This window comes from Glycine soja, chromosome 18 (assembly GCF_004193775.1).
Source record: "Glycine soja cultivar W05 chromosome 18, ASM419377v2, whole genome shotgun sequence".
Classification (NCBI taxonomy): Eukaryota; Viridiplantae; Streptophyta; class Magnoliopsida; order Fabales; family Fabaceae; genus Glycine; species Glycine soja.
Genome location: NC_041019.1, coordinates 18,046,259 through 18,058,051, shown reverse-complemented (window position 1 = coordinate 18,058,051; position 11,793 = coordinate 18,046,259). Strand labels below are relative to the sequence as shown.

At 33.6% G+C, this 11,793-nt stretch overlaps 1 protein-coding gene and 2 long non-coding RNA genes across 5 annotated transcripts in view; 2 read left to right on the top strand and 1 right to left on the bottom strand.

The window, feature by feature from the left end:
* Nucleotides 1-1,214: 1,214 nt before the first annotated feature.
* LOC114395854 (paired amphipathic helix protein Sin3-like 3) lies at nt 1,215-2,436 on the bottom strand. Its single transcript, XM_028357721.1, has 4 exons — nt 2,264-2,436; nt 2,002-2,136; nt 1,674-1,801; nt 1,215-1,560 (listed from the first exon to the last, which is right to left on the bottom strand). The coding sequence occupies exons 2-4, from the start codon at nt 2,028-2,030 to the stop codon at nt 1,322-1,324; spliced, it is 396 nt and encodes a 131-aa protein (XP_028213522.1). The 5' UTR covers nt 2,031-2,136; nt 2,264-2,436; the 3' UTR covers nt 1,215-1,321.
* A 4,893-nt stretch (nt 2,437-7,329) lies between these two features.
* On the top strand, nt 7,330-8,809 carry LOC114395178. Its single transcript, XR_003662966.1, has 4 exons — nt 7,330-7,517; nt 7,692-7,750; nt 7,939-7,997; nt 8,229-8,809. It is a non-coding gene; the product is annotated as an uncharacterized LOC114395178 (long non-coding RNA).
* Nucleotides 8,810-8,876: 67 nt separating this feature from the next.
* The window catches only part of LOC114394692, a 3,226-nt gene continuing 309 nt past the window's right edge, over nt 8,877-11,793 (top strand). The window contains exons 1-6 of one of the 3 annotated variants that reach the window (XR_003662817.1): nt 8,877-9,060; nt 9,161-9,204; nt 9,320-9,468; nt 9,749-9,855; nt 11,068-11,174; nt 11,698-11,793. The exon at nt 11,698-11,793 is cut by the window's right edge and continues 309 nt beyond it. This is a non-coding gene — a long non-coding RNA (uncharacterized LOC114394692). The other 2 variants (XR_003662819.1, XR_003662818.1) reach the window with 2 other exon arrangements.

Below are 11,793 nucleotides of genomic sequence, written 5' to 3'. Positions count from 1 at the left end.
TAGTTTTATATTTTATATGATTTTTTGTGTGTAAAAAATAGAAGAAATTTGTCATCATATTTTTAATTGGTTTGAAATTTGGTTCTTGAGGGTTAAATTTGTGAATGAGGTTCGTAAATTTCTGTCAAATAAATTATATTATAAAATATTTTTGAAGTAATTTTTGAGACCTGTTTGAATTTATAGTTGTTAATAATTTTTTAATTAAATTAGTTTTATATTTTATATCCTTGTTTGTGTGTATAAAATAAAAGAAATATGTCATGATATTTATTTAAAGAAAATTTTTTAGTCCTGCAAAAATTTGGTAAATATGAAATTTTTAGTATATTTTTAATTAGATTAGGTTGGTGTTGATAGTTTGTTAAAAATAACATGTTCTTATATTTATTAAAAAAATTGTAACTAAATAATAATAACAAACCTAATAAATCTAAACCAAATAATAATAACATAACAACTAAAATTAACGTACAAATATTTTTATCACAAATAATAACATACAAATTTAAAAAATCTTAACAAAATCATATTAATAAATCCACTACAACTAACATACAAATCAAAATATACCAACTCAAATTTGTAACATATACATCTAACACACATTCAGTGTAGTAGGGAAGAAAAATAACAAAGAGCAAGCAAAGGAAGGCAGCTCCTCACTCTCGGACCTTCAGCTTTTATAATGGAAGAGGATGAATGAAAATTTTCAAAACGTAAAAGCAACCCGCCAGCATAGCTGGCGATCCCAGTGCATGGCAAACCGCCAATGGGAGTGGCGATTTGGCCTGCACCCTGCTTTCCCTGCACTGCCATGCCTGCTCTCGCAGGGCTAGTCTGCACCCTCAAGCCATTGGAACTCGCCAGTTTGACTGGCAGTTCCCTACGCAATCTGCATATCGCCATTGAAACTGGCAATTTCAGCCCTCAATGCACGTATCGCCAGCATCATGAGCGATTTGCTCACTGAGACCAAACTCGTCACTGGTTCTGGCGAGTTGGTCACTGCATGGCATGCTTTTCACGTAAAAAAGTGCCCCCTGCCAGAAATAATAACGAAAGAACCCCATCTGGGGAAATACTTTTTAAAACAACCCCAGATGGAGAAATTTGCCACTATTAGAAGCCGTTTGTTCAAGTTTTTTTTTTATTGGGGAAAAATGTATTCTTTAATTAAAATATACATCTTAAATTGTGATAAATATGTAATATTTTTTTACAAAAAAGCAACAATCTGGAAAAAATTTGTTTTTTCATAATTGAAAAATAAGAGTTACTTAGAAAAAAAAATTAAGCATAAACAATCATAACCCAAGTACTAAAGCTCTTGGTTCCTAGTAGAAGGAACACGATGATTAAGTGATTTATGATAGTTTTTAGCATATACTTCAGCCCAAAGTTTATTTAAATCAGCACCACATCTTGCCCATTCTTCCTGTTTCTGCTTCAACCTGGTTAAAATGACTGGCAAAACTCGAGATGCATTCTTCCTTAATACATCCAGCACATCAATCCCATGGTCGCCATATAACTGCTCAATCCACCTAAGATTTTGAGCTAAAAGAAAAGACAAAAACAATCAAATCAGAATATGGAAAACATCAACAATTATCTGACACAGCATGAACGTGCTTTGGAACATTTCTTTGAACAATTGAAAATCTCATAACCTCTTAAGTGCTTCTCAATATTAATTGGATTGTGTCTTTCAATCATATTGGTATTAATCTTTTCTATGAGCTCTTCAACTTGCTTAGTTGTCGATTTTGCAGTCTCTAAACACACGTCAAGTTCAATCCTGCGGTCATAGGGTAAAAGTGTAAATTATATCAGCAACAGCAGGTGCTAGTGATAGAGAGAGAGTGGAAATAACATCTCTAAATCAATCCAGCGATGTCAAAACTAATCAAACTGTAGAATATATAGACTGCATCTGATAAAAATAAGTCAATAAGAAAAGTACTTAAAGGGGAAGAAAAATCATTGGTGTGCTCCAACCTGTCATCTTCACATTCAAGCAAGTTCATTTCGTAACTATTTTTGCTTATGTGTATAGAAGAATAATCCTTAGTACTTGAAGCAACACATTTCCAATGGTCATTCAATACTTCTGCATCAAGTTTTGTTCTCTGGCTAGAAGATGGTATTTGGAACTGTGTTAAAACCAAACAATACACATAAAACAGAAACATCAAGAAAATCTCAGATATTCCCTTAAAAAATATACAATGTGACAAAAAGATAATTAAATCAATCATACTTTTGGTAGAAGATAGTAACTGGGAGTGCACTGCTCACAGATAGATAGATTTTAACAGATTTTGCCGAGTTCTTCCTGCTGGTATATTGAGACAACTTAGGACCAGAAACATTCTTGTTGGCAAGAAGACTAGATTTCCCCCTTTTTCGGAATTCACTGTTTCTTTCACTCGATCATATCACCATCATGTTGATCTATGTCCCAGTTTTCCACCTTTATTTGTTTATGCACATGTTCTTCATCCCTCGAGGATTCTGATAAATCCATGAGTTTTAGTACCAGAAGTAGCTGAAAATGTTAAGTTACCTAAAAATAAAAGGAGGGCGTCTAACAGAAGACAAAAAAGAAGAGAAAACCATATTACATACTTTTCTTCACACTGCCAACATAGACTTCCTCTGCACAATAGAACTTGATTAGAAAAAATAGAAAAATCCAAAACTTTATAGACAAACAAATACTGGGTTGAAAATTACCATTCATCTTCTTACATTGGGTTACACATTCATTAAATCCCTTCATGAGATCCGGATATATTCTTAGGAAATCAGTTGCCTGGAAGAAACAACCATACATTAGTTATTATATATCACAGCTTGCTTTCTAGAGATTAAACTTCAAGAAAAGAAATTCCTCTATATAAAAACAACGAAAATCAAATCATGCTGATACTTGATTCAATGGAGTAAATTTCCACAATATTCAACGGCAGATAATTTAGTGCACAAAATTATTCAAGATTTTCTATACTGAATTTATTATTTGATTTTTAGCTTGGAAGATGGTAGAGAAATGGAAGATTTGGGAAAGATCTTTATAAAAGGATAAAGCACATCAATTTGTTGTTTTATTGCTTTGTTTTTTTAACTGGCAAATTCAGTTTCCGTTAAATCAAAATCAAAACTTAGGAAAGTATATAGTTGAAGAGGTCTAATAAGGCAATGAAAATCGATCTTATTTGAAAATGGATTGAGTATTGAGTTGCCCAAAATTATTCTGTTATAATTCTGGACACATCATGCAGATAACAAAGATAAACATGAGCGAATAAAAAGAAAAGTTCCACGAGTTCTTTGTCATGTAAGTGGTTGAAATTGAAACCGCATTAAAAAGCCAATGCTCAATAAGAAACAAGATAACACCTTGCTGAATCTCACCATTCAGTATCCATCCCTAATATAGTCGTTATGATTACTTCCTCTTACAAGAGAGATGGACACATTTGAACATGACCTTGTCATCATAATTTTGCATTAGAGGATCCATTTCCCACTCTAAAAATCAGTCACTCCTTTCATGCAACAACCTAGCAATTTTATGCACCAATTTTTATGGTTGAAGTTTAATGCTGGCCAAATTAAATTCAACCATACTGGCACAGGATATGACAACAGAACCAATAAACCAGTTAATTAACATTATATGTATAAATCTTACCCATAACTGCAATTCTTGTTGAGTAATTTTTTCCTTGCTGTAGATACCCACATGCTTTGAAAAGTAATTCTTAGGATTTTGTACTTTATCCTTGACTTTTGCACAGAAAGCAAACCTTTCACCACCTGAGATGACAAAATTAAATTAAAACAAACCGTAAAAGGAAAATAGGGAGTTAATGATACTGTCCAATAAAGACTACTACAAAATAACAATTGAATGAAGGTCTTCCCTTCAATAACAATATTGAGTAGACCACTATGTAGACTAACAGCCCAGAACATAAAAATAAAACAAAAACCATTCATCAATTATGACTATTACAATAAAAAAAGATATCATTACTATTTTTCACCTTTTACGATCAGCTGTGTAGAAAGAGTGAAGACAAATTTTCCATTAGATAATTAATTTTCTAGTGTTATGTTCTTTTCTTTCTCTCTTTTTTCTTCCATTTATTTCCTTCCCAATAAACATGAAAAAGATATAATGAGACGTAAATATATGTTCCAAAGCTAATACATTCATGTCATAAGTTTGTAACATCTATTAAGGAGGGTAAGAAAGCGTAAAAACTAAAAAGTAGGTTTGGATTAAAGTATTGACACACTCACTTTTCTTAGAACTTTGATCAGAACAAGTGCATGACATGGGGTGTATACCAAAATGTTCATCAGCATTACAAAATGGTCTAATCATACAACCATATCTCCATTTCAGCGATAGAAGCTTCTGAATACCATCTTGATAATAATCTCTGTAATCCTTTTCCCATTCACTCAAATCGCTCTCTAATCTATAATCAACTATGTGGTCATGATCATCATGTGAAGTTTTGGTCCTTTTACTCTGACATATACATGAGTGAAAATTTCAACTAGATGACCAACTATATAATCAAAGAAAGGGACATAAGAATATGTAGAGAGATAAACCTACAGAACACACATTTGTTGCACTATTGGAGCTGGAGAGCTTTTTTCATGAAACAGAATTTTGTGCAGAAGTGAAATGAATTGAGGTTGTTCTTGAAGTATTAAGAGATAAAAAAGGTAACACGTTTAGAAGATCCACATGGTCCTGAAGAAGTGCAGTAATCAGGAGAAGTTCAATAAATAATTAAATGAGTTTCCCAAAAGAAGTGTAAGAAAAATAGAAGGACCAATATAAAACTGCCATAAAATATTAGGCTAACCTCCTCGTAAGCTGCAGGGGAGTCCTGTTTCCGTCTTTGTGCATCTTCAATATGGCTAGAAATGCCTTGTAGACATTATCTTGGCCATGGAACCGAGTCTGCACGAAAAGAACCAATCAGACTCAAAAGTGAAACTGTTCATTCTGGGTGGCTTCAGATATATGCAGGAAGAAACGCATAAAATACCTCAAATGGAAAGTTGTTACCTCAATCTTGTGCATAAATTTTTTAGCTTCAACAAACACATCAAGCTTCTTCTGTGGAGGTTGTTCATCCTCCAATGGAAGTTTGATTTCAAATCCCTTCGGCAAGAAAACATTAAATCCAAAAATTAGATCTCTATGCCCTTTAAGCAGCTCCTTCACTTCTTCTATGCCACTAACAAGGTTGAATCTGCAGATGAACAGTATAATTCTTTCACATACCATCTCGCAAGAAATGGCAACTATAAAGTATAACTATATGACTACATCATGATGAAACCTATCAGCAGTGAAATTTTTCATGAGTTCCAAAAATTTATCAAATTTTTCTCTATCATCTTTAAATGCATCCTTGACTGTGGAGAGATATGCTAAGGCACTATCTGCCATTGGCCTTTGTTTCTTAGCACCTCTTCCGTTCCGTTCACTTCTGGTTGACAATCTGTTCATACCAAAAATTCATAAAATGCATAAATCATCGAAGAAATTTATCATAAACTATTATCATACAGATGAAAAAATGGTTTGAATTGAACACAGTCAATTTCAAAATGTTGACCCGCCCAAACCCACCAAATTAGAGACTGATGTACGTGGTTGCTGCTGGTCCAAGGGAATTTTAATTCTCCCACTATCGTTCTCCTACGTATGAAGGCAGCGGAAACATACGCCGCTGCCTCAATGCTATGGGTTTTTAGTTTACCTATTTTATAAACAAAACAAGTGCCAGAAAAAGAAAGAAAAGAAACGAAACGAAACACACCAAGTGGACAGAAGCGGTGGCTGTGGCTGTTGAATGAAGCGTGAGTAGATGACGCCGAGTGTTTGGGTTTGCGTGGGAAAAGAGTTTTAACTCTTAAACTTATAGGCTGGCTAACGTGGGAGACTTTGACAGGTTCCCCACGGTGGGAAAATAACAGTGGCTGTTGGATCTATGGTGTATTTAATTGGGCAAAATTGCACTTTTTGATCTCCTAGTTTATCTTCAATTTCGAATTTGGTCCCCCTATAATTTAATTCACAAATTTGGTCTACCAGTTTTATAAATCCCTGCAAAATTGGTCCTGGAAGCCCGATTTGGACATTGACCGTTAACCTCAGACGTTGACTATCACGTGTCAATGTCACGTGTGACTGCCACATGTTAATTCCACGTGTCAACGTCTGCATGGTTCCTTGTAAAGGCTTCATTTTTTGTAGGTAAAATTATACTTTTGGTCTCCTAGTTTTACTCCAATTTCGATTTTGGTCCCCTTATAATTTAATTCGCACATTTGGTCCCCCAATTTTATAAATCTCTTTATAAATTCAGCCAAATTTCATTACTGGAGAAGTTGTATTTCAAATTTCAAACAAAAATATCATTGTCATACATAGGCCACTTAAGCAGTCGTATACACATAATACCGCATGGGGGAGCAAAAAAAGAAAAAAAAATGGAGGTTATTACAGAACCTGTTAAAGTAAGAGATCTGAAAATTTCAGACCCAGGTTGGGATTCATGCTCCACTTTTCCAAGTTGAACAACCCCGGAAGTGGGAGAGAGACAAAGAGTGATTTTTCTCTGGATTCCAAGTGAGTGAAAAACTTGCAATGAAAAAGAAGTGCGAGATTTATCAAGACCTACCATGTCTCTAGCACCAGGGGCTAAACCATTCAAAAGACCAATTTTGCAGGAACAATTTATAAATGGATTTATAAAAATGGGGGATTAAATGTGTGAATTAAACTATAGGGGGACCAAAATCGAAATTGGAGTAAAACTGAGGGACCAAAAATACAATTTTACCTACAAAAAATGAAACCTTTACAGGGAATCACTCAGACGCTGACACGTGGCAGTTAACGTCTGAGGTTAACGGTCAACGTTCAAATCGGGCTTCCAGGACCAATTTTGAAGAGATTTATAAAATTGGGGGACCAAATTTGTGAATTAAATTATACGGGGACTAAATCCGTAATTTATATAATTATAGAAACAAGGCCTTGACTACTTTTTCTCTGTCCTGTTGACACCTGTCCACTGTCAATTCTCTGTCCTGTTGACACCTGTCCAGTTATAGGCCTTCTTTTATGCTTCTTTGCTCATGCCACGTGAAGGCTTTCTCCTTTCTGAAGGTTTGTGTTTTACAAGGCTCATTCTCTCTTCTTTGTGCCAACTGTTGCAATCCCTTATTTCCACAACCACCAAGCCACATGTCACTTTCGAATTGCCGGATTTCACCGCACCATTTAATTCTCCTTAATTCCAGAACTTTCTTCTTTCTCTTCCATTTCTCTTGCATCCGTCCAGATTCTTCCCCTCCTCTTTCTTCTGTCTCTTTCCCTTTCTCTCACTGCTCATTTCTTCTTCTTCCTCTATTCTTTTTTTACTCTCACTTGAACTACAATGGTAGAGGATGTGTGTTTCCTCTACAAGGTACTTCCTTTCTACTTCCTTATTGCTCCTTTTTACCGTCAAACGCGTATGGTTTTTTTTTTTCATTTGTGCGCTAACCCCTTTATCTCACTTTTCACTTCTTCTTCTTCTTCTTCTATTCTTCTTTTTTTCCCTCTTGAACTACAATGGTAGAAGTCGTATTTATTTATGTAGAGAAGGTGGAAGAACACATTAAAGCTGCGATTTTTATCTCAAAAAATCCAAGAGTACAGGTTCATAAACGCAAAAGGTTAAATTTTTTTGGGTGTTCTGCCTTTATTTTGTTTTTTTTTCATTTGTGCGGTGACCCCTTTCTCTCACTTCTCATTTCTTCTTCTTCTTCTTCTTCTTCTTCTTCTTCTGTTCTTCTCTTTTTCCCTCTTGAACTACAATGGTAGAAGACGTGTGTTTATTTATGCAGAGAAGGTGGAAGAACACATTAGAGCTGCGATTTTTATCTCAAAAAATCCAAGAGTACAGGTTCGTAAACACAAAAGGTTAATTTTTTTTAGGTGTTCTGCCTTTATTTTGTTTTCTGACTTCTCACGATATAAAAGTTTACATTTTTTTGTATTCCTCAGCCTTCTCCGATGTGCTCCTTTCTTCCTACTTTGTGCTGTGCATGTTGCATTTTCTGTTTTTAATATGATTCTCTTCTCATCTTCATTCTATTCTTTGGTCTGATTTTTTGTGGTTTGATTTTTGGGACAGACTACAGTAACAACGGCGGTGCTGAAGGTCAGGACGGTGTTGAATAATAAAGGTGTCATTTTGAACTATTTTCCCCCTTTTTTGGGGCTGTTATTTGTCTCTATTTACAAGGTTTTAATTTTGTTTGTTGTTATACATGTTTTCTTTTTAATAATATTTATTTTTTGTTACTAATTTTTCAACTGTGTTTTTGGTTCCTTTTTATTTTCCCGGGCTATCGACGAAGAAGCATTCAGCAGACAAGTTGTTTTTATTTGGAAGGTTTTAATTTTGTTTGTTGTTATGCATGTTTTTTTTAATAATAGTTATTTTTTCTTACTGATTTTATAACTCTGTTTTTGGTTTTTTTATTTATTTTCTTGGGCTATCGACGAAAAAGCATCATGCAGGCAAGTTTTTTTCCCTTTTGTTGTTATGCATGTTTGTTTTTGGTACTATTTGTCTCTATTTGCAATGTTTTAATTTTGTTTGTTGTTATGCATGTTTCCTTCTTAATAATAGTTACTTTTTCTTACTGATTTTTACAACTCTGTTTTTTGTTCCTTTTTATTTTCCCGGACTATCGCGAAGAAGCATCCACCAGGCAACTTTTTTCCCTTTTGTTGTTATGCATGTTTGTTTCATTACTATTTGTTTCTATTTGCAAGGTTTTAATTTTTTTTTTGTTATGCATGTTTTTATCTTAATAATAGTTATTTTTTCTTACTGATTTTTCAACTTTGTTTTTGCTCCCTTTCTCCAAATTTCTTAGATTTGGTTCTATCTAATTACCTTGGACCCATTGATTGCAGAAAGATATTCATAGAGGGTTTAGCGAGAGAAATGACTATTGGTGAGTGTTTTCTATTTGTATTGCGTTGGTTTGTTTTCTTTCCGGGTTTACCAATGAGCATTCGTGTAATCAACTATTTTTTAAAAATAATTTTGTGTAGCGCAATTCATCAAACACTTAGAAATCGTGGAGAAGACAGTTCAGGTTACCATGGATTATTGTTTCAAAATGTTAAATTTTTCCAAAAAAATTTTCTCAGAGGCTTTTATTTTCAATTGTTAAAAATTAAGCCCATTGCAATGTGTCCACATGTTGATAGGTTTGGCATTTGGATAGGAGGGAACCACATGTATATTGGTTTAAGGTGGAGTTTCTTCTGCAGTGGCAACACATGAAGGGTTGGAAACTTCCAATAGCTGGAAATCGAAAATGCAAGAGTATTTTAAGATTTACCGCATCAAACTTTAGGTATTAATGACATTGGTTACCACTCTCTTCTAATATATTGTCTTTAAAATACAGGACAAAGAAAATGTTTCCAGGCCTTGAAGGTTTTCCCAATCATATTGAAAATGCTACTGATGTACAGGATGGGATGGATAGGCTATCAAAATTACTTGACGACATAAGTTCTGTGCACAATGAAGCGGTTTTTATAGGATATTTATTAATAACCATAATAATTGATGATCCAGTTTCATTGGAAACAAGATTGAATGTTGTTGTGAATCATTATTCGCTGTTTCAGGTTCCTATATCTATAAACTATAGACTGCTTGATGATCAAAGAGAGGGAGTGAGGTTTTTACATGGTTTTCTCAACAACGATCATGGAGGCATACTTGGAGATAACATGTGAGTTGCAAATTGTATTCGCCTTCTCTTTTTGGTCCTTCTTGGCTTGCGACATCTTTCAATCTTCTGCAATTTATATTTATTTTGGGTACTCCCCTAAAGCGTGCAGCAAGGGGCATGCATTTTAAGTTACATTTCTTTCCTTTAAATGCCATATCAAGCTACTCATAAATCGTTTTGCCATGTGCATTTTTGTTTTTTTGCCTTTGTTGATGCACTATCTGATTTTGTCTCTTTTCAGCATTTAATAATTAGGCTCTTTTTGTTCTCTTAGTCAAAAGTTGAGAAACAAAGTGAACAATTAGTTAACAAAGGAAAATAGGAATGCAGCAAGGATGCCTCATACATATGCATATCAGATTTTCTGCAACTTCAAAGGACATGGCTTTTTTTGGGGTAAACAAGTTTGTACATTCCGTTGGTTCTCTTCTAAGGTTTAAAAGCCACAATTCATTCATTCTCTTATGACAATTTTCCTATTTATTGTAGAAAGAATAACCTAACATTGAGTCATGCCTAATTTAAGAGGAAAAAGTATATAATCTTATATTTAAGATTTTATATTAGAAAACCTTTTTTCTTATGGTACTTGAGATTCAACATTTTTACCCCTAAAGTTTCAATTTTTTTGCAACAAGCAAAAAAAAAAAAACTGAAATAAATTTACGGGTACTTGAGATTCAACATTTTTACCCTTAAATCTCAATTTTTTTAAAGCAAGAGTAGTGCTGTTTTCATGTATGCGTTCTTACATGCATGTTAGCTTTTCATTTTGTTTGTGTTGGACGAGGTTTGGCTTCTCTTCTGGTGCTGTTTTCATGCATCCTTTCTTACATGCATGTTAACTTATCGTTTTTCTCTGTTCATGGTACTTTTGTTGTTCTGTTTTTTAATGATAGCTTTGTTGTTGTATTTTCTTTTATCTTTGTTCAGTGGGGCTAAAAAAAAGAAGTTTAGAACAAACACATGTCTTCTTTGTACTTTTTCTTAATTTTTGTTATTTTTTTGTTTTGATTAATTATTATTATTATTATTATTATTATTATTTGTCTTTCTTCTTTGCGATTCCGCTTCTTTGCTTTGGCTTTCTTCTGCATCATTTTTGTGTAACCCAACAATATTATTTTTATTGAATTAATGAGAAGGTGTGGGGGTTCGATGTAATTTGGTTACGTGAAAAGTGTTGTTTACATGTTTTGTTGCTGAGAACAGATTAATTGTAGAGAGGGAGCAACCATACCTCGAGAAGGTTTAGAAGGGTGCAAGCGAAACACAGAGCAATGAACAATATCAATGATTATGCAGAATCCCTCTTTCAGGTTCATGATGCCTTTTCTCTATTATTATTATTATTATTATTATTATTATTATTATTATTATTATTATTATTATTATTATTATTATTATTTGTCTTTCTTCTCTGTGATTCCGCTTCTTTACTGTGGCTTTCTTCTGCATCATTTTTGTCTCGAACGTTTGTGGTGGAACACATTTTTTAGTAACAGGATTACTGATATTGGTTGTGATATGTGTAATGTTCTTGAAAAATGATCATTTTTGTCTTTAGGACTCGAGTTTTATGGATAAGTTTTGTAAATATGAATAACTTTTTACTATTTTGTGTGTTGCTGTTAACTTTGAGAATGCATATTAATTTTGAATGATTAGTATATTTACATGGTACAAGGATAAACTGCTTGCTTCAATTTATTTATTATTTAGGGCCTTTTTCTTTTTTGAGAATGCTTCTATGTTTTGTCCACTTATACATTGTTTATTTTTTTAATGAGTTTCCCTTTATGTTTCTATGATTTCATTGTGATGAGTGGGAAATTCTTGCAGATGTGCTCAGAAAATGGTGCGGGGCCAGAAAGAGATGAGCTTGATTTTGAGTTTTTGGGGAACAAAACAGGAGAACCTTATTTGATTCAGACTAAT

Bases quoted from the DNA above. Each gene is read 5' to 3' on its own strand.
- LOC114395854 (XM_028357721.1), bottom strand. From the start codon at position 2,030: ATGAACTTGCTTGAATGTGAAGATGACAG. The intron at 1,802-2,001 runs GTTGGAGCACAC...CTATGACCGCAG, and splicing joins CTTGAATGTGAAGATGACAG to GATTGAACTTGACGTGTGTT. The intron at 1,561-1,673 runs GTTATGAGATTT...CTTTTCTTTTAG, and splicing joins TATTGAGAAGCACTTAAGAG to CTCAAAATCTTAGGTGGATT.